The sequence below is a fragment of the Macaca mulatta genome, chromosome 14, assembly GCF_049350105.2.
Source record: "Macaca mulatta isolate MMU2019108-1 chromosome 14, T2T-MMU8v2.0, whole genome shotgun sequence".
Taxonomy (NCBI): Eukaryota; Metazoa; Chordata; class Mammalia; order Primates; family Cercopithecidae; genus Macaca; species Macaca mulatta.
The window spans coordinates 14,680,415-14,701,634 of NC_133419.1; the positions used below are offsets into that span (position 1 = coordinate 14,680,415).

General features: G+C 40.0%; 1 protein-coding gene and 1 long non-coding RNA gene across 3 annotated transcripts in view; one reads left to right on the forward strand and one right to left on the reverse strand.

Moving 5' to 3' along the window:
* Positions 1–67: 67 nt before the first annotated feature.
* The window catches only part of LOC144334209 (uncharacterized), a 31,978-nt gene continuing 10,825 nt past the window's right edge, over positions 68–21,220 (forward strand). The window contains exons 1-2 of the long non-coding RNA XR_013403793.1: positions 68–489; positions 1,400–1,506. This is a non-coding gene — a long non-coding RNA (uncharacterized LOC144334209). The remainder of the gene's footprint in view (positions 490–1,399; positions 1,507–21,220) is intronic.
* Positions 7,690–20,651, reverse strand: LOC701301 (glycine N-acyltransferase-like protein 1). Of its 2 annotated transcripts, XM_028833399.2 has the most exons (7): positions 20,581–20,651; positions 17,306–17,373; positions 16,509–16,628; positions 15,992–16,099; positions 9,179–9,305; positions 8,726–8,903; positions 7,690–8,468 (listed from the first exon to the last, which is right to left on the reverse strand). In XM_028833399.2, the coding sequence occupies exons 3-7, from the start codon at positions 16,584–16,586 to the stop codon at positions 8,051–8,053; spliced, it is 909 nt and encodes a 302-aa protein (XP_028689232.2). In that variant the 5' UTR covers positions 16,587–16,628; positions 17,306–17,373; positions 20,581–20,651; the 3' UTR covers positions 7,690–8,050. The 2 variants fall into 2 exon arrangements, with proteins under 2 accessions (XP_028689232.2, XP_077818924.1); XM_077962798.1 differs by lacking the exon at positions 15,992–16,099 and having other exon boundaries at positions 7,897–8,468.

Here is a 21,220-nt window from a genome sequence, read left to right on the forward strand (position 1 = left end):
GGCTTGGTAATTTGCATTTCTCAGAAGTGAGGCCAGTCAGCTGGTCAACCACCCCGCCTGTCGCTCTGTGAGCGTCCCCGGTCGTCCGCGGTGCTTCTTTACTTGCATCTTGTGGGAATGACATCTGCGCAGGCAGCCCCTTTTTAGCACCGCCACGGGCACGCGAGCCTAGCCCTTAAAATCCCAGCCCAGCCCTGGATTTGCAGATACTCAGGGCAGGGGAAGGCGCCTTTCCGCGTTTGGTGTAGTCCCGCATGCTGCCATAAGATGGCACCAGAGAACGCGCCTACCGGGATAGGGCAGGGCAAGGAGGCGGGAAAGAAAAAAAAGCGACGAGTGAAGATTGACATCCATTAAGTTCAATCTTTGGTTCTCTGACTTCCAAGCTTCCCATTCTCTTAGGAGGCTGCATTTGTGGCGCTAAAAGCAGGGAGGGGCGTGGGAGATGCCGGGACATGTGCTCGCTGAAGATACACCTGTTAGTCCAAGGTAACTCCCGCTCGTAGTGGCTCAACCCTCTTTGTTAATTCCCCTTCCTCTCAGTTAACTAGGGCTGCTTCACCTGTCTCTAGGCAAACCTACTCCCCATCGCGCTGGGTGTTTTGGAGTTTTTAAAAGCGTCGCAGGGTAAAGTCAGCTTTGTGCTTTTCCTTTTCTCAGCAGGTAAGAATTTCTGGCGCTGACGGCGGGGAGCTGCAGGGCGGGAGCGGGGTGAAGAGAGAATAGGGTGAGAGATAACAGGTGTGAAGCGTCCCTCAGTGCCAGGCATCGTGCTTTGGCACCTTCCATAAGTTTGTCCCAATCATCTTTCTATTTAATTCATTTTCTGTTCACAGATTAGGAAACCTCAACTAAGTGGCCCAAGGACAGTTCTTGGATAATTTTAGCTTCTGTCAGACGCCAAAGCCTAAGGTCTTTTATTTTGCAGAGGCTGCTTTGGCAGGATTTCAATGCGCGCAGGTCCTGCCAATCACTGCTCCTCACTCACTGGTCCATCCCGCTGTCCACGTATTCATTCAACCACTCATTTCTTAGGGGCTCATCTGCAAGGCGTGGGGCTAGTTGCTACTAAAAATACAAAAGAAAAGGGACTCTGATGTCAAATAGAAGAGATTTTTTGAGAAGACTTACACAGAATTGCAGTGCTCAGCATGGTTTCGACCTTTCCCCCCAACATGCTACTGATTCCTATTATGTTCCACATAATACGATGGATTCTGAAGATACAGAGATGGGTGAGATCTATCCTTGCCTTTCAGGAGCTCGTTGTCATAGGCAAGAGTAATCTCTGAGGTTTAATTTTACATACTTACTTTTTAACAAATTGAGCATCAACTATGTATATTCTACTGTAATATATTAAGTAATTAAATATTACACACAATTTCTTATTTTTTAGTTGAAGATGAATCTAAATGGTGGTTCAAGTATGTCCTTTGTTCACCGTAGTGGACCATCGTGGGAGCTTCGTGGAGTGCTTCCTCAGACTGCAACTCTACCCCCGTGGTATGTGCTTGTCTCTATTCCTTCTTTCTGTAGCTTTCTGTCAAATGCCAGGCTTTTAGGGAGACCGGTCCTGACCCCTTCCTGTTTTCTCTCCTTTTTACCTGCTCCTATCTGAGGCCTCTTTTCTTGTTTCTTTGTTGTTCTTTCTCCTTCCATCATCCTCTGTGGTCATATTATGTGTTGTTTTTCATATACCACATCTGAGTTTATAGGAAATATGCTTACTGCTTTTTTAAATTTTTGGTTTAGTTTCTGCCTCCCTGCTCCAGAATGTAAGCTTCAAGAGGGGCAGTGAGGAGTTAGTTCTTAACACCCATCCCTGACCGAGAAATGGTCGGGGATGGAGCGAGACAGCTTTGCCTGGTACATCCTGAAATCCCCTGAGGTGGGGGTGGGAGTGGAGGGAAGATCAGGGAATGTCCATTCATTTTATGAAGCTGAAGTTGGGTTAAGTCCTATTATATACTGTGATGTTGGTTGTTAATCTCAACCTGAAACCCTCATCACTCAGTCATTCACTTTTTACTAGCTTTGTGACCTCGATTGAAGGTTCAAGTTTACCTTGTTCCTTTGCACCTCAGTTTCCTTATGTATAAAGCAGAAAAAATGAAATTTGGTCATCCCAAAATGTGAGGTCATAGGGAATCAGTCCCATGAGGGTAAAAGACAAACATTTGTGGATTTATAAGGCGGCAGAAATGATATTCTTCTGAGGGTCAAAGAAAGATATTTGTGGATTTGAGAGTCTTCAGATATTATATCAGTAGCATATTTACATGCAGAAAATACTGGATAAACAATTTTAACTAATCAAATAGGCACAGAGATCTCAGATAGGAGCAGATAATAAGGTGAGGAAACAGTGGTGAGCAAAAACAATCTGATGAATTTTATGTAGAGGGTTAACTCTAAATGGACAATGATAGTCTCTCTGGGAATGTGTAATAAAAGTTTTAAAGAAGGATTCTTTAAATAGTTGTGACACACTGCAAGGGAAATTCTATGACACCTGGAACTAAAACACCCAGGGATTGGGTTCAGGGGGATGAGGGGTAGAGGAATAAAAGCATTTTGTATCACTTAACACAGTCATCTTAATGGGAGGAGGGAGCAAAACAGGCAAATGATTCTATTGGAAGATGTCAACTTATTGAGGTGAAGGAGGAAACGGCTAATAGCTGTTACTTTATTTTATATAATAGTAAAGAAATTTGTGTTCAATTATGAGCACTAGAAACAAACACTAGTGAGTGAATAAAAAGATAGTAAGGGATTATGATGGATAAGTCAGTTAATAAGAGAACTTGATGGATAAGCAAAGTAATAAGGGTCCACAGTGGAGGCAATTTCCCTTTTTGAAAAACATTATCTTTGGAATATACATAGGACATAATTTTCAAAAGAAACAAAGTATATATAGGGGAAACAATTTTCACTCATTCTCGAGACACTCAGTCCTTTTCCATAGATAATCTATGGCTATACAAGCATAATAATTCTTTTTCAATATATTTTCTCAGCAACTAAGAAGTTCAGTGTTTGTAATAATAATAAGAAGAGTGCTGATCTGGCCTGAAATATAAAGTTTTACCTTAGATATTTGTCTCATAAATAGTTTTTAAGAAGTCAGGTAATATGCTTACAAGGGGATTACCAAGGCCCTATACCACATGAGTTTGGGGGCACAGGGAGATCAAGATTTAGAACAAAGTTAGGTGAAATCTAGGGCCAAAGGATAGCAGAAGGGTGTGTGTGTGTGTGTGTGTGTGTGTGTGTGTGTTGGGTGGGGCAGATGGGAACCTTTGGAGAATGGCTGTAGGCTGCTAGTGAGGTGCTATGATCTCTAGGCCTTGGTAGGTCCTTGTGAAGAGACACGGTTCTGAAAGTTTGGCACCCTCATAGGTTTTTAAATATTTTTTTTATCCACAGGGGTGACCCTGGACGTTATTACTAAAACTTAAAAATTTCACCCCTGGGCACACAGGTTACCCTTCTTGTGGTGGCATGGCAAAGCTCGATTTGCAAGAGTTTCTTTTGGACTGTCCCCAGTGTATCCCTTTAAAAATAGGAGCTCCTTCAGGGTGAGGAATGAAGAATAAAATATCCCTTGTAACCTATTTTCTCGTCTTCATTCCAAGGACTCTAGAAAGGCACAGCAGGTTGGTTTTGAAGTCTGGGTAATTTTAGTGCTGTCCATTCTCCCAAGTGGATGCCTCTAGTAAAGGTAAAAGGAAAGACTGTTTTCTGTGTCAAGGGAAGATTTATATGCACATCCCAAGACTCAGATGCTATTTCAGAGGAGTTGGTGTCCATAGTAAAGTAGAACTGGCCAGGTTCATCTGCCAACAAGGTCAATGGTATGAGGCAAATATGAGGAAACTGGCAGATCAGGAGGGGTGGAATCTTGAATTCTAGGTGGAGAGAGGATCAATGTGTTGAGCAAACACATGGCTGTCTTCTTATTTCCTATACAAAATCATGGAAAAGACTTTAGAACAAACAATAAATAAGTCATAGCAGGAAAACAAAGAGCAGTCTTTTGGCCAAAAATAGAAACTGTTAAAAAGAAAAACAAAACAAGAGAAATAAAAAACACCTTTAAGTTTGAAAGCGACAGAAGTTAAAAAGTGGAAAGTTGCCTGGAATGTGCTTTTATTGCGGCCTCTCTAATAAACCCGTCCCCACTCCATCTTCGTGTCCTTGCTTATCCTAAGCAGCATGGTGGCAGCCGTGGCATTCATCAGGCTAAAGGGGTCGTTTTTGGCACTTGGGCTTGAGATGACAGTGAAGCGGCATCGTTTGTCTGGGGAAATGCCAGAGGTTTGTTATCTCACACTATGGAAATTGAACATGTGGACACAAAAGGAGTGGGTTTAAGAGCGAAAGTTTAATAGGCAAAAGAGAGAGAGTTTCCTTGTGCATTGGAAGGGTGTCTGAGCAGGTTTCCGGGTATGGGGCAAGTTGTGGTTGGTTTTATAGATCAGCTTGAGGAGGCAGTGTCTGATTTACATAGGGCTGAGAGGATTGGTTGGAGCAGGTGTGCTATTGATGCGATACATGAAGAGGCTGGCCATCCCACACTAATCTTTAGTATGCAGATGGGGCCTCTACCTGGCCTGTGCCATGTCGCCTGCACACGTGAAGACAAAGAAAAGGGACTAGGAGGCCAGGTGCCATAGCTCATGCCTGTAATCCTAGCACTTTCAGAGGTCAAGGACGGTGAATCATGAGAGGTCAGGAGTTCAAGACCAGCCTGACCAACATGGTGAAACTCTGCCTCTACTAAAAAAACAAAAGAAACAAACAAACAACAAAATTAGCCGTGCGTGGTGGTGGGCACCTGTAATCTCAGCTACTCAAGAGGCTGAGGCAGAGAATTGCTTGAACCCGGGAGGCGGAGCTGGCAGTGAGCTGAGAACGCGCCACGGCACTCCAGCCTGGGCGACAGAGCGAGATTCCGTCTGAAAAAAAAAAACCCAAAAAAACAAAACCAAACCAAAACAAACAAAACAACAACAACAAAAATGGAAGAGGAAGCCTCCATGTTGAGTATGCCTGGCTTCCAGGTACCCCTTTTCTATTTATAGGCGCCGGCATTTAACTATGCAAGCTTTTAGCTTGCTTATCTGTGCTTGTGGCTTGATTTTTCAGGCTGATTTTTGTTAGAAAAGAAAGTATATGGGGGCTGCTTTTTCATTAAAAGAAAACCCTTACCGAGGGCTCCTTTACCTACACTAACTGCTTAATAATTTCTTTTAACTCCTGTATCAGCAGTGCTTGCCCCTGATAGGTGATGATCATGAGGGGGAACAGGAGCCTCTAGGCTTAGAGACAAGTCAGCGCTCTCCTGATGGAGTGGTTCTCTCCCCAGCACCCCCTGCTGGTCAATTTGACAAACAGATGAACAGAAGTTCTCAAATACACAATAAACAGCCCCAATATCACCAGAAATATCAAGTTGGGATGGCATTTTTTCAAATTGTCGTTATATTTAGTCTGCATCATTTGTTGCTTTCTGAGGGAAGTTTTTTGAGTTCTCCCACTAAGACTGTGGATTTGCATTTTTCTTTTTGTATGTCTGTCAGTTTTTGCCATATATATTTTGTAGTTGCGTTGTGTTGTGAGGCAGATTCATGATCTATGTTGTGGGAGAATTCTGTATTTAGCAGATGTTCATCTTACGTTCTATTTTGCCTAGTATTGATGGTATTTCTTTGCTTTTCAATTTCACATTTATTTAGTGTATCTTTTTCCTTTGCATGAACCCTAGTGTGTTATTTCAGATATGCTTACTTATGTACTGACAGCGACCCCCAAATTCATATGTTGAAGACCCAACTCCCAATGCACTTGGAGGTGGGCCTTTGAGAAGTAATTGGGTTTAGATTAAGTCATGAGGGTGGAGCCCCCATGATGGAATTAAGTCCTTCTAAGAAAAGGAAGAGAGTCTGAGTTCTCCTCTGTCTCCACTATGGGAGGGCACAGAGAGATAACAGCCATCAACAACCTGAGAGAAGAGGACTCAGAAGGCAACTTACCTCACTAGAGCCTTGTCATATAGCTTCCCAGTTTCCAGAAGAGTGAGAGATCAATTTCTGTTATATAAGCCACTCAGTCTATGAAATTTTGTTATGACAGCCAGAGCTGATTAATGCATGTTCTTGGACGTTGTTTTTAACTCAGTATGAAAAACATATATTTTAATAAGAAAATTACCCCATTCATTTTTAGTGTGTTTATTAATACTTTTGAACTTATTTGTGCCATATTTAAGAACTCCTCTTTCCTCTTTCCCACACTTTGTTTTTTTAATCCAAGTGCATGATAAGGTTTAGGAATCACTATCTTAACAGGACCATGAAGGGCTAGGTAAGGGAAGCTGGCTTGCATTCAGGGAAGAGGCAGAGGAGGGAAGTTGCCAGCTGGGCTGTGCTAAGATGACCTGAGCCCCAGACCCCGGATGTACAACCTCTTCTGGACACAGGACATGCTGGAGGCAACATTTTGAAATAGGCAAATTTTATTTCCTTTGTGTTCTTTCGTCATCTGTATTAGCTTTTGCCTCTTAAGTGCCAAAATATAGCTGTTTATATATTTCCCCAAGTTCTTGAGTTTTTGTGTGAGAATTTTCCACCCTTTGAAATCCCAAATGACATGTTTCCTCTCTTTCTCAGACCATGCTTTCATTTCAGTCAATGTAACATTTCAGCTAGGTCTTAGGAGTTTAGAAATCTGATTGGATTGATTCATACTAAGCTGTAACAGATCTACCACAGCCTTCCAAGATGAATTGGAGTTTTTTAAAAACTCCATGACCTACACAATTCTTTAGGTGCTGGAATTGCACACTTTCAAAGCGCATCAAGTGTAAACATTCAATTGTGTAGAGGTTAATTTTTTAAGGAGAGATGAGGATAGGTGTTGGTTAATACTGCTACACTTTATTACAAAAGACAATTCTATCAAGATTTCATTTGTTTTTTAAATCTAGACAATCAGAAAGAGTGAAAATGCCAATTTTTTTTTTCTTTTTCCTATAGCTGCAATGTTCATAGCAATCCAAGTTCCCATAACAGGGTCAGAGAGCAAAGCCGAATGAGGCCATGGCTTTTTTGTGAAGTGTATTTCTTTTTTTTTTTAGATCAGGGATTCAGAAATTTTAATATAAGTGTTCAGTTAGAAAGTTATTATGCTAGTGCATGGCACGTGTCCTATCCATCATCTGGATTTTTCTGATTTTTTTATCTGGCTCACTCTTACTCACTCTCCAGTCTTCATCTTAGTGGTCACTTCTCCCCGGAATGCCCGTGACCCCTTAAGATAGCAGTGCTGCAAATACCAAAAGCTGAACTTATAACCAGACTCACAGGCAACACCTTGTCCTGTGCCGTGCTTCACTAATGATGAGGAAATGAGAAAGAGTAGGAGAAAGGAGGCAAAACAAATGTCATTTCCATCGCAGAGGCCTCAAGGCCAGCCCACTTGATTCTCTGGAGATCCTATTCTGCATAACAATGATGAAAGGTAGCCTGGGAAAGCAATTTGTCTGAGGCTTCACCTTTGATACTTTACTAGTTACTAAACTAAGAGACAGATTCCATTCTTTAGTGTACCATTGCCTCATAAATCCATACATAGCAGGGCTATTTATTTCCAATAAAGTATCCATATAGATTAGGTATATTCTATTGACAATTTTATTAAAGTTCTTCATTTATCTTCCAGATAGTAGATTCTATCAACCAAGTTACATAAAGAGTTCTGATTCCCAGAGGTAAGAACTGAGCCTGGCTTTCTGGTGACATGTTTACTGGTAACCCCGTCCTTCCCTACAACTCTTAAGCATATTTAAAGACTATACCCTCCCCTGCCTCCAGCCTGGATTGTGAGCTCCTCAAGAGCACGGCTGTGTCTTTTAATATCAAGTCTCCATGTGAGAGAGTTCCTGCCGTATCATAAATGCCCAATCAACATTTGTAAGTGAAGAAAGCTTTAATATTAAGAAAGAGATGGCTTGCCCAAGATTGCTAAGCAGCTTCATTGTCTAAAATGGAACTAGATTCTGTGGGTAGCAGGTCCATTGGTGCCACTCACAGGGGGCCTCAAAGTAACCCGCCAACCCCACTGATCTGCGGGAGTCTTTATTGTCTTCCAGTACAGAGACGTAAAATGGTATATTCTTCTGACACAGATACTTCTGGTGTCGCACCAGCAGCTGTGCCATGTTGCCTTTTTTTCGGTATTTTTCCATGCAGTAGCCCATTCCTACTTCACAAGAAGGGTCCATGGTTATCCATGAGATTGGGGTCCCCTCTGGGCCAAGCACACAGGCTGCTGGCAGGACTTCTATGCAGCGCTTGATGTAACGCAGGCTCCTCTCATTCTTCCCTTGCTTCCAATTGTCATTTACCAGCCCGGAATAAGAAATATCCAGCTGGGCATAATTAAAGTTGGGAGTTTTCCTGTAGAAAACATAAAGAAAGACAATAACTTTCATCCCCACTCTTGTAATTTCTGGGTACCATTCTATTCTAGAGATCCCAGGCCCTCTTCTTGTTTAAAGACCCACCAGTGCAAAGTTGCGTATTTTGACCATTGATAACCTTTATTCATCCCAAGCAATGGATTCATACTCTCTTCACTCCAAAACTGATTTATGTGAGTTACAAAAATGTACAAGGAATGGCAATTATAAATGATCAGCACATGATTTTTGTACCTCTCAAATTCATCATCTGGTTGGCCTGTCTCTGCCCAGCTTCCAAGCTTGCTTTTATTGGAGGCATGGAGTTTCAGGAAATTTTCTGTAATAAAGAGGCCTGCTCTTGAATGCTCTACCTTCACTGAATTTGAAAATGCAGCCGCTCTTTTCTCCTCACCCAAACTTTCTTGAAGACCTGGGAAGAAAGGCAAGAAAGCAATATTGTCAGACATGGAGTTCTCTACTTATACTGCTCCCACCTGATTAAACCTCAGTGCTTAGTAGTTCTCAGACTTGAGTTTACACCACAATCAGGAGTCCTTGTCACACCACAGATTACTCTACCTCTCCCATCCCACAGAGTTTCTGTGAGTTTATACTTCTAATGAGCTCTCAGGTGATGCTAATGCTATTCGTTGAAGACACAATTTGAGAAGCACTGCTGGTTGCCCATTTCTTCAGACCCATTACCTTGGATTCGGAGTCTCTGTTTCCAGTTTATGATCTCACAATTTTTCAAAACGTCTTGTGATTTTTGAGGCTCTTTGGAGAATATACGATATATGTTTGTGTATGAATCCATGTCGTCTGTCATCTCCTGTATAGGATGGTGAGAGGTCAGATCATTCCCTTGAACTTTTTCTTCACCTCTCGCTGATTGTAATTCTCAGAAAAATGAAAATTGAAAGGAAATTTTTAACACTGGCCCATGATGGCTGCAGTTGGGCACACGGATAATAAAACCCAGGCCTATAAGCTACTGCTGACCTCTTAACTGTGTAACTGGAGTTTGTTAAATATTTAACACTGACAGGTACTGGTTATAAACCTGCTTATCAGATGCATAACAAAAACAGGATGAAAGCAGTCACCCTCCACCAGGCCTTATATACCTCACCTTTCTTCCTACCCACTCAACTGCACACTTACCTTATTTTATATATAGCATCACCGAGAACCCAGCAGAATCAAAGGAATGCAACAATTCCTTCTCTCCCTGCTTCACTTACCCCGTTTGCCATGCGTACCCCCCTGCTATATATACTGTGCCCCATGTAACCTCCTGTGGGACATATTCTGGGTTGTACTGAGTCTGTGTTGCTAGGATTAAGTCCTTAAACTTGGATCAGAATAAATTTAACTGTGAATTCTCTAAGTTTTAGTGCCTACTGTATCACCAGACACCTAGAATCTATAGTGTCCTAGAATCTACAGTGTCCAGGGCTTGAGCAAGATACTTTAGTGAATATAGACATTAAGGAGACATTGCCTTTTCCTAAGGCTACAAGATATCAACCTATTCGAAGAGTGACATTGCCTTTACAGCCAGAAGCCCACAAAATAGAATGAAGTAACTGAATTTTTGGTAGCACTCTGCATAATTTAGGTGGTGTTAGACTCATGGGTTTGAAAGAAAGAGACTCGTGATCCCATTCTGGCAAGCCACAAACTTCATGGGACGATGAGTATCTGTTTCTCTGGGGAAATATAAATAATAAGTGTGAGAGTTTTAGCAGTGAATGTATTAATATAATGTTGAAAATTATATTTTTAAGAGTAAAATGGAAGATAGTGTATGTAATTTTAAAGAAACCTTCAAGAATTTGAGGGTGCTTTTATAAATACAAGTTCCTGAATATGGCCAAGACCGACACCTCAGTGAATTTACAAGAGTAGATGTTTTAAAAGACCCAATTGTAAAAGAATGACTGAAAATAGCCAAGTAGGTAGTCAAGAAATTATAAAAAGAATATCAAACTAGAAAATAGCAAATGGAACAATTTGTAAAAATGAAAGCCATAATTAATGAATTGTAGAACAAGACAGAGTGCAAAGGATATATAAAGCCAAAACTTCATTTTTAATTGGCAAAAATAGAAAGAGAAGAGAGAGAGAGAGAAACTTCTGGTAAGGGTTTCGAAGGAAATACATGAGAAAGAGAAAAAAGAAAAAAAAAGGCATAGCGTATGAGCTCTGAGAACGGAAATAGAAAAGAAAAGAAGACTTATAATAGCAGATTATATACTACTCCAAGGCAACATATTTACTGATAAAGAAATGGATGTTATCCCTCAAGAATAAACTATCAAAACTGACTTTCACAAAATAGAAAACTTCAACAAACTAATAGAAAATATCAGAAATTGAATTAAACAACTACCATTTGAAAAGTGAACAATAATGATGGCCTCCATCTCCCTCCATGTTGCTACAAAGGACAATATTTTATCTTTTCTATTGCTGTGTAATATTCCATAGGAATATACATACCAAGTTTTTTTTTTTTTTTAATCCAGTCTACCTTTGATGGGTACCTGGGTTGATTCCACGTCTTTGCTATTGTGAACAGTGCAGCATGAACATACTAGTGCGTGTGTCATTTTGGTAGAATGATTCATTTTCTTTTGGGTATTTATCTAGTAATGGCATTGCTGGGTTGAATGGCAACTCTGTTTTAAGTTCTCTAAGACATTTCCAGACTACTCTCCACAGTGCGATAATCCTAAGCAAATTAATGCTGTAACGGAAAATCAAATGTCACATGTTCTCACTCATAACTGGGAGCTAAGCATTGACCATACATGGACACAAATGTTGGAACAATAGACATTGTGGACTCTACAGGGTGGAGGGAAAGGGCCTGGCTTAGAAAACTACCTATTGGGTACTATGCTCACTACCAGGGTGATGGGATTTGTCTGTACTCCAAGACTCAGCATCATGCAATATTCACATGTAACAAATCTGCATATGTACCCACTTTATCTAAAAGGAAAGTTGAAATTAAAAAATAAAAAGTAGCCAAAATCAGATTATTTTACATTTAAATTCTACATAAGCCAAAACCAAACACATAATTTTAATAGTAGACGTTGGTAACAGATGAAAAGATCCTAATTCCAAATCTGGTAAAGAAACAACAAAAAGAGAGTTACTGACCATATTGGCTTTTGAATACAGATGCAAAAATTCTGAATAAAATATTCAGTAGCATATGAAAGAATGTGAACGTGAACAGTTTGTTTTAGAAAGGCCAGAATGACTCTGATCAGAAAAGATCTCTTAGTGTAATAAATTAAAGGAGAAAAAAATTGCATGAGTATACAAATTGCCACAAAAAGACAAAAATGAAATAACATAAAATTTGCCCTTCATTCTAAATATAATTTCTATGAAAGTAGGAACAACAGTAAAGTGCTCTAGTAAAGACAGAATTAAATGCAATTCCAAATGTAAGTGGTTATAGCTATTTCATTAAAATCAGGAATGAGACAAGGATAGAACTATTATTATGGTTAGTTGGTATTGTTTCTTAGGTTGTGCATTATGCAATAAGGCAAGAAACTAAAAACCCATACAAATATTGACAAAGAAGCAGCAAATTACTTCGTTTGTAGATTACAAATTACACATTTAGAAAATCCAAGAAACTTCAACAAAAACAAAAACAAATAACACCCCACACAAACAAACAGGATTTTAAAGAATAGCGTGACATATTTGGAAATCAAGAGTATAAATAGAAAGAAATCAGAAAATAATAATCCTCAGAAATAGAAAAGGAAAAATAATTTAAGAATCTTAAAAAAATTTATAAAATATCTGAGGGTAAACTTAATGGGAAATCACGTAGTTTACCACAGGAAAACATTAACATTTTACCAGATGGCATAGAACACAAAGTGAAAAACATGAGAGAAAGACCATATTTCTTGATAAAAATATTTAGTATCACAAAAATATTAATCCTTCCACAATTGTCTAAAAAAGCTCCTCCAATACAAGTCACAATTGCAATAGTTAGTTGGGGTAGTTGGGGAACTGAGAATTTAGTTTTTGTTCATATAGCTCTTAAGTTTATAAGAAATAGGAAAGTAAGAAAATGATTAGTGAAGTGTGATTTGCTTTATTAGATATTAAAACTTGCCACAAAACAGAGAAATAGCATGAGAAAAGACTAGAAACAAATACAAAAATAGCTACAAAATATATAAAAGTGTTATATGACAAAATAGACATTTATGTTTCAGTAGTGGAATGATTTATTTACCTAGTAGTACTGACATAATTAGCCAGCCATAAGGGAGATAAATATAAAAGAATGTTAATTCATGCTATTCAAAAATATATTCCAAATAGAATGAAGTTTGAAACGTCAAAAGTAAAAATTAATTCACTGTAAGACAAAATACAAAAAACTTGTATGATCTTAGATTAGGAAAAATCTTCCTAATTATTAACGAAAAAAAAAAAAGAAAAAAACAAAGCCTCAGAAATCATAGTGAAAAAGATAATATATTTGATTACATGAAATTAAAAATTTCTTCATGTGAAAATCTCTATCAATAAAATAGAAACTAATTCTAAATTGGGCAACAAATTTGTAGCATACACCTTGTGTTAGTATCCCCAGTATCCAAAACACATAAAGAATTTTAAGAATGACACATAAACTCCTGTGTAAAAATGGTCAAACAATATAAACAGTTTAGAAGTAAACCCCAAATGACTGACAAACATATGAAAATATATGTTGAATATCACTAGTCAGGGAAATGCAAATTAAATCTACAATAAGATGCCACTTTTCACCCACCAGTTTGGCATAAACTAAAAGATGGATAACATTCAGTGCTGGTGAGAATGTGGGAAACAATTCTTCCACAAATTGCTGATGGAAATAAAGCTGTGGAATCCTTTGGGAAGGTAATCTGGCAGTGCCTACTTAGGATAAGATAAACTCTGACTTGAAGGTTTCCCTTTTGGAAATCAATTGTATGGAGAAAAGTTTCCAGGATGTCAAGACATGTATACCAGGATGTTTATTGAAGCATTGTTTGTAGTGGCAAAGAAGTATGAACAATTTGAACCCAATAGGAGGAGAATGACTGACTGAATAGCATTGCATAGACTCTATGGAATGCCACAGTTATTAAAACGAATACTTTAGTGCTGTATTGATTCACTCAAAGCAATGTCCATATGTCAAGGGCAAATTAAAAAGTATGACAGAAGAGATCATAAGTGAATATCCGTTTGTGTGTTAATATGGGCAAGGACACTGATTACCCCAAGGGTTAGAAATGGAGGAGAGGAGGGGAAAGGAGGTGAGGTGTTATTAAATTCTTAAAATCATGCTGGATTTTTCCACTTGTATAATCAGCATATATTATCTTTGTGATTAAAAACCAACAAAGAAAAAGTTAATTTTTTTCTACAAAAATTCTCCTGCATCTCACCCTAAAAAGTTCTTATTCAAAATCGCATTGACTTTCAATACGTTTTTCAATACTTTTCAAAAAGAAACGTGTTATAATATGGAATCAGACTAGATGAATGTATTTCCAAGTAAATTGCAGCATACTTCATTCTTTCCATTTTTTTGGTCACATATGTGTGGCATGGAACTTTTATATTTTAATATTTTTGTTTATTGACTCACTTTTTTTTTTTTTTTGAGACGGAGTCTTGATCTGTCACCCAGGCTGGAGTTCAGTGGCACAATCTCCGCTCACTGCAACCTCTGCCTCCTGTGTTCACGCCATTCTCCTGCCTCAGCCTCCCGAGTAGCTGGGACTATAGGTGCTCGCCACTACGCCCGGCTAATTTTTTGTATTCTTTAGTAGAGACGGGGTTTCACTGTGTTAGCCAGGATGGTCTCGATCTCCTGACCTCGTGATCCACCCTCTTCGGCCTCCCAAAGTGCTGGGATTACAGGCATGAGCCACCACGCCCGGCCTATTGAATCACTTTATAAAAACTAGCCTTGTTCAAAGCAATGCATATATAAAGTTACAGTTTAATGGTACAGTTACGTTGCTACAATACACATAGCAACTACCAAGTTACTGAAGTAAAAATATTTGACTTCGTACAGTTATTTAGCATATCACGCTTTGAAGAAATTGGACCATGGATTAAATAAACTAAGCATTAATCTTCGATCCCACATTGTCAGGAAGCCAGGAGATCAAAAGAAGTCCCTGGGGAAAGTGTTAGGCTCAGCTTATTATTATTTGGGGGCTCAGCGTCTATAACCACATGAAGCTGGGCTGGCCATGAGGCTTCAGTTCACTAACCAGATGTGCATGAAACAGACACAAAAAGGGAAAGTCTTTAGGGCAAAAAAATAGACCTAGGTTTGTATTACTATTTCAGCTTAATCGTGTATTCCTTGTGTGTCCTCAGCCAATAATGGCTAATTATGGCAAATACTATTTAGAATTATGTGCTATGTACTAAGGGTTTGACATATGGTTTCTCATTTATCTTGAGACTACCTTGAGTAATCCTCTGAAGAAGGTCCTCTTATTTTTCCCATTTTAACAGATGATAAAACTCAGAGAAGGGCCTATGGTTATATAGCTAGTAAAAGTGGCAGAGTCCACTGAACTTGAATTCAGATTGGGCAATGCTTTAACATCTGGTATCCAGCAGCTACATGACTTAATATTTCTCAGTGTGGTTTCCTTATCTCTAAATTGAAGATATTAATGCTCACTTCATAAAATTGTTCTGAGGATGACAGTCACTAATGAGTGAAGTGCTTCCACATAGTTGACACACAGTAATTTTGTGACCCTTCCCTGGTTCCTGAGAAGTAACTTTTTTTTAAGACAGGGTCTCACTCTGTTGCCCAGGCTGGAGTACAGTGGTGTGATCTTGGCTTACTGCAGCCTCGACCTTCTGGGGCTCAAGCCATCCTCCCACCACAGTCTCCTGAGTGTCTGAGTATAGGCAGGTGCCACCACACCCTGCTAATTTTGTTTATTTTTTGTAGAGATGAGGTCTCACTATGTTGCACAGGCTGGCCTCAAACTCCTGGCCTCAAGCCATCCTTCTGCCTTGACCTCCCAAAGTGCTGGGATCACAGGTATAAGACACCATGCCTGGCCCTGAGAGGTAATTTTACCGGTTGACTTCTGGTTTGGATTTTGTTTTTAAGTCACTGTTCTGATATCTCAGACACCCAACTTTCCCTGTAAAGTGGCCTCCATTCAGCCCCTGCAGGTAACCCCTGCCACCTCAAAGGGCCCTTAATCTGTGAGTGTCAGCCTTGTCCTTTTGTTCCCCTTCCCCCTCGAACCCTTTCTCAAATGTTTTATGCTTTAGAGGAAGAATAGGAATATGTGGCACTCATGTAAGGTGCCAAGTACTGAAGAAGTGTTTTAAAATACTCACTTTTCCTTTCACCCTATAAAAGCAGCCCTGGTGTCTGAACTGGTCAGTTCCTCAGGCCCTTTGGACCTGCCTGGATCCACCAGTCCCTGTCTGTGTGCCTACCTGTTTTTGAGGCCGGATAATAACCATCTGATAGTCGGGCCAGGAGTCCACCAACACCTCCATGTTGAAGGGGTTCCCGTGATTGATGTGATACACAGAGCCGTACACCTGACAGAGGGATGAAAGGGAATAGGAGAGGTTGAGATCCCCAGAGATGGGGATCTGGATGTGAAGAGGAAGAGAAAAATGGAGGTCAAGGGACAGTACTGGGACCAAGACAGTGAAGGTGAGATGAGCAGCGTCTCCAGGACCATATTGATGGATGTGAAGTCACAAGCAGGCAGGCAGAACTCACAGGCAGGTGTCCTTGTGATGCCAAAGAGCTACTGTGCACTAGCTGGGCACTTGGCAATGCTCTTAGCACTTATAATGTATGAATTTATTTAGTGTCCACAACAACTTTAAAATGTAGGTGCTAATATTTTTCCCATTTTATTGATGAAAAGACCAAAGGTAAAGGCACAGAAAGGTAAAGAAATATGCACAAAGCAATCCGACACTCCCATTGTTCCCTCACCTTCAGGGACACAGGGATGCTCCTGGCCAGGGATTTGTATAGGACCAGCAGCTTCTGGGAATTATTCAGTAGGATCATATTGTGGGATGCTTCAGTCCTTGAGCCCTTCAAGAAGAAACTCTGAAAAGAAGTGAAGGGAAAATGGTAAGAGAACAAATGTGTAAAATGCACTTTATACATTTCCATTGAAGTAGCACTCGTGATGCAGATACTGTTAGTGTCGTCTTCATTTGGAATACACCAAAGCTCAGAGAGACTAAGTAAATTTCTCAAATTCTTACAGAGATAAATGCCAGAGTCAGATTTTGAAACCATATATGAATGACTCCAAAACCCATGCCCTTCCTCCCTGCTGGAATGAAGAATCCCATATTTATCTAAAATATTGGGTTTACTCTCAGCTTCTCTTGATTAACTTAGCCAATGATTTTTTTCCCACCTAGGTGCACAAGAAAAATGAAACAAAAGGGGTAGAACACAAACATCCCTGTGAATTTTCAAACGCCAAATTTTATAACTCCTACAACGTTACTGCTTACTACCAGTTCTTTCTGACCCAGTGAGATGTAAGAGGCCTTTAACTGGATCCAAGCCGGTTAATTCCAAGACCACATCCGTTCCTAGACCCAGTCCATTTTACGTTGTGACTCCAAACCCAGTTTGGATCAGAAATTTGCTCAAAGCAACTCAGAGAGCTCAAAACACAAATGTGTGAAGCTCCAAAATGCGAGAGGGAGCTTACTTATGATCCTCAGCCACTCTGAGAGATCAATGGACACAGTGGATCATGCCGGTACCTTTCGTGTTTACTCAGTGCTCCTGGAGATACTGGAAGCTCCACTTCAGATCCTGCTTCTGACACCATCTGATAAGAGAAAAACTTCAGCTGAATTAAATTTAAAGGCGTTTAATTGAGCAATGAACAATTTGTGAATCAGGCGGCTTTCAGAATCACAGCAGATTCACAGAGGCTCTGGGGGTTGCCTCGAAGTAAAAACCAATTTATAGACCAAAAAAAAAAGGTATAGTGACATACAGGAACCGGAAGTGGGGTACAGAAACAGTGAGATTGGTTACAACTGGTCGTTTGCCTTATTTGAACAGTTTGAACAGTCAGCAGTCTGTGAGTGGTTGAAGTATGGCTGCTGGGATTGGCCAACACTCAAGTATTGTTAGAGGTGCACACTACTAGATTAGGTTTTCAATCTTGTCTGATTATTAAGGTAGGTTACAGTTCACCCACAAGGACTCAAATGAAGACGTACAGAGTCCTTCTCAGGCCATATTTAGTTTGCTTTAACACTTTGTAGCAAAATTCACTGGAAGGATTGTCCAGACATGCTATCTCCAAACCCCCTCCCAATCTTATCTAATTGAGATTTTGCTGGTACCATTCTACTGAAACACTTTTGAAAGCCATCAGTGATCTCTATGTTATTAAATCCAATGGTCAATTATTGCTTCTCATCTTAAAAGATCATCCTTTAATGGACTTTCTTCAGTTGGTTTCCAAGACAATACCGTCTTGGTTTCCTTTATCTTCACTGGTTACTTCTTCTCAGTCTCCTCAGTGGACCCTTCTTTTCTACCCAGTTTCTTAATTTTGGATCACTTCATGGAGTCCAATCATTGGTCCTCATTTGTATCCACACATACTCCCTTGTTATCCCATCTGGTCCCATGGCTTTAAAATCAATCTACCTGCCAATGACTAACACATTTATATTATTACTCAAACTCCTTTACGAACTCAAAACATATATATCTATTGGCCTCTTCAACGTCTCTTGAATTCCATCCAATAGCCATCTCAAACTCATTTTGTCTCTGATCAAACTCCTTATCCACCCTCTCCACCCAACCACTTCACTGGTAGTCTTTCTCAACTTAGTGGATGGCAACTCCATCTTTTCACATGTTCAAATAAAAACGCTTGGAGTTATTCTTAAGTATATTTTCCCCTTTCACTTTACATCCAATACATTATGACATCCTCCTAATTCTGGTTGGGAGAAAATTCTTCATGACCTCTCCCATTTCTGCATGTTTTAGGAGCAGAGACAATGACAGCCTTTGCTGCTAACTTTTCAAGGATGTTTGTAAAGAGGACAGCTTGGAAGCTAGAGATATTGCTTTCTTCTGAAGTGGAGGGCAGGTTTGCTTACTGTTCAGTATGAGAAAGATAATGTCTGTGTCTGGAGCAAACTTCAGACAGCTTTGCTTGCAGTACATTATAAAACATCTAGGCTCCCTAAATTCAGGGTTCCTTGGCTGCCGCACACATCTGTTGCATTTGCAACATTAATCTGCTTTTCTGTATTTCCTCTGTAGGACTTGTGGAGCCAGGAGGACGGACACAAACACAAAAATCTTTCTCCCTGTTTAGTGAGTAATAAATTAGTGTCTTTGACCCAGGAAGTTTGTGTCACCTGCCAGCATTTACAAAACAGTGCCCCAAGTAGGGCAAACTTTTAGATGCTTCACAGTTCTTGGCAGTGTATTCTGGATGGAGAATGTCTTTAGTCTTTTATCAATGGAGAACCAGAATGCTCCTTTTAAAACAAAAGCCAGATTTCATCATTCCTTTGTGCAACTCCTGCAGTAACTCCCAATCACATTCAGAGGAAGAGATATAAATCCCTATAACAGCCCTCTAAGTTCTCCATGACTTAGACTCCAGTCACCTCCCTGACATCCCCCCAGTCACATCCATGACCTTACTCTCTTTGGCCACTCTGTTTCAGGCACTTGGCTGTCATTTTTCTTTTGCCTGCATTCTGTTTTCTCAAAAGACCTGGAGAAACCTCTATTACCTTCTTTAAGTCTTCACTTAAAGCCACCTGCTCAATGAGGCCTCCTTTGACCATCCTATTAAAAATTACAACTGCTCCCCTAGTCTCTCTGCAATGCTCCTGTGCCCCATTGTCATTCTCTGCCTGTTTTCATTTTTTGTTGACAGGGTCTCACTCTGTCACCCAGGCTAGAGTGCAGTGGCTGAATCACGACTCACTGCAGCCTTGACCTTTCAGGCTCAAACAATCCTCCCACCTCAGTCTCCTGAGTATCTGGGACTACAGGCATGAATCACTGTGCCCAGCTAATTGTTTTATTTTTATTTTATTGGATGGGGGGATCTTTGCCTCCCATACTGGTCTCATAATCCTGTTTATAGTTTTATAACCTTCTGTGCCAAACTCTGATGCCTTAAAATATCTAGCAGTGAGAAATATAAAACCCAGACAAAAATGTATGTTGACAATTCTGAAGACATTTCTATTTTTATTTTACAATAATTTTAATGATAGCTTGCTAAAGATGTCCTTAAGTAACATGAACATGAAAAAGACTTTGGACTTATTAACTTAATCTATGAGCACTCTTTTATTTATAAGCCAATTTTGTAGTAACAACATATAACGTAATACATGTGCCTACACATAAACACATCTAGATGCATATACACACAAAGACCCAATAGCGTTTACCTGGGAACTAAAGCTATAGCAATACAAACTTACCAGTCTGCAAACATGTCCACATGGCTGAACTTGGTTAACCTTGATAGGTAATCCACTGAAGGCTGTGAATCAAAATTTTGGGTAAAGCCGTTTCTGTGGCAATTTAATCTTTAAAGGCCAAACTTCTCCAGACTCCAAAGAACACGGGTCAAACAGCACCACAGGAGAACACCACATACTAACCTGGTCCAACAGCAGCACAGAAGCCTGGATACATGGAATTTCAATCCGCTTTCTCATTCAATAGCAACTCCAAATTCAAACTATACTGGTGCCAAACAGTCTTACAAAAGAGTATCAGTTTATCAAATTCTAATTTCCCATGACTATGCAAACAGACACATGCAAACAGTCACTAAAACACTATGCAACTGCTTCAGGATCAAACAGCCCCAAAAGTGTGCAAACTGAAAGAGTTGGGGTGCTTCATCTCTCCATTGGTTAAACTCAATAAACCTGTAAGTGAAAATTCCTTCAGAATTTCTCAAATGGAGAGGAGCTGATCCCATTGTCTGGTACCCACAAAAGACACTCACTTGCCTGGATACACATACCATGAAAAGCCCCCAAGAGTGTCCATACTGGAACAATCAGGGTACTTCCCTCTCTTCATCAGTTGGGCTTGTTCAACCTGCAAGTGGAAATTCCTTTAAAAATTTCTCAAATTGAGAGGAGCAGATCCTTCTGTCTGAGCCCACAAAAGACAGTAACCTCTCTGGATGTCAAATTTCAAAGGCAGTTTTTCCAAGGCAATCAGGAACATGGAGAGAGAGAGAACTCATCTCCAGCCAACATTGGGTAAGTAGCTGCTTAGGAGAGCTTTGAGACTCCTGGTCCATGGCAGGTGAGCCAAAGTGTTCCTGACTGGAGAACCAAAATCTTACTGAAACACCAGGGGTGTGGTCTAGGTCCTGCAGCTCACCGCACAGAAAACCAATCAATATCACCGCCAAGGAAGAAGACTGAATTGGATGCTGTAGCAGAGGCGATAGGAGCTCAGTCTCAAATCAATCTCCCTGAGCAACTAAAATTACGAGTTTACATAGCAGGGAAGAAATGTAACAATGTGTAGCAAAACAGGAACTCAGGAGACCTAAGGAAGCAATCATAATTTATGAGAAGCCTGGTGTCCCATTGTCTGAATGGGCTCATCTAATGAGTTTCAATTCTTTGATGCTTTTTGAGGGAGGTAGG

What these genes read in the sequence shown, in the direction of transcription:
- LOC701301 (XM_028833399.2), bottom strand. Translation starts at nt 16,586, where the DNA reads ATGATCCTACTGAATAATTCCCAGAAGCTGCTGGTCCTATACAAATCC. An exon ending in GCATCCCTGTGTCCCTGAAG is followed by an intron (nt 16,100 to 16,508) that starts GTGAGGGAACAA and finishes TCCCTCTGTCAG; the next exon opens with GTGTACGGCTCTGTGTATCA. An exon ending in CCAGATGATGAATTTGAGAG is followed by an intron (nt 8,469 to 8,725) that starts GTACAAAAATCA and finishes TGTTTTCTACAG; the next exon opens with GAAAACTCCCAACTTTAATT.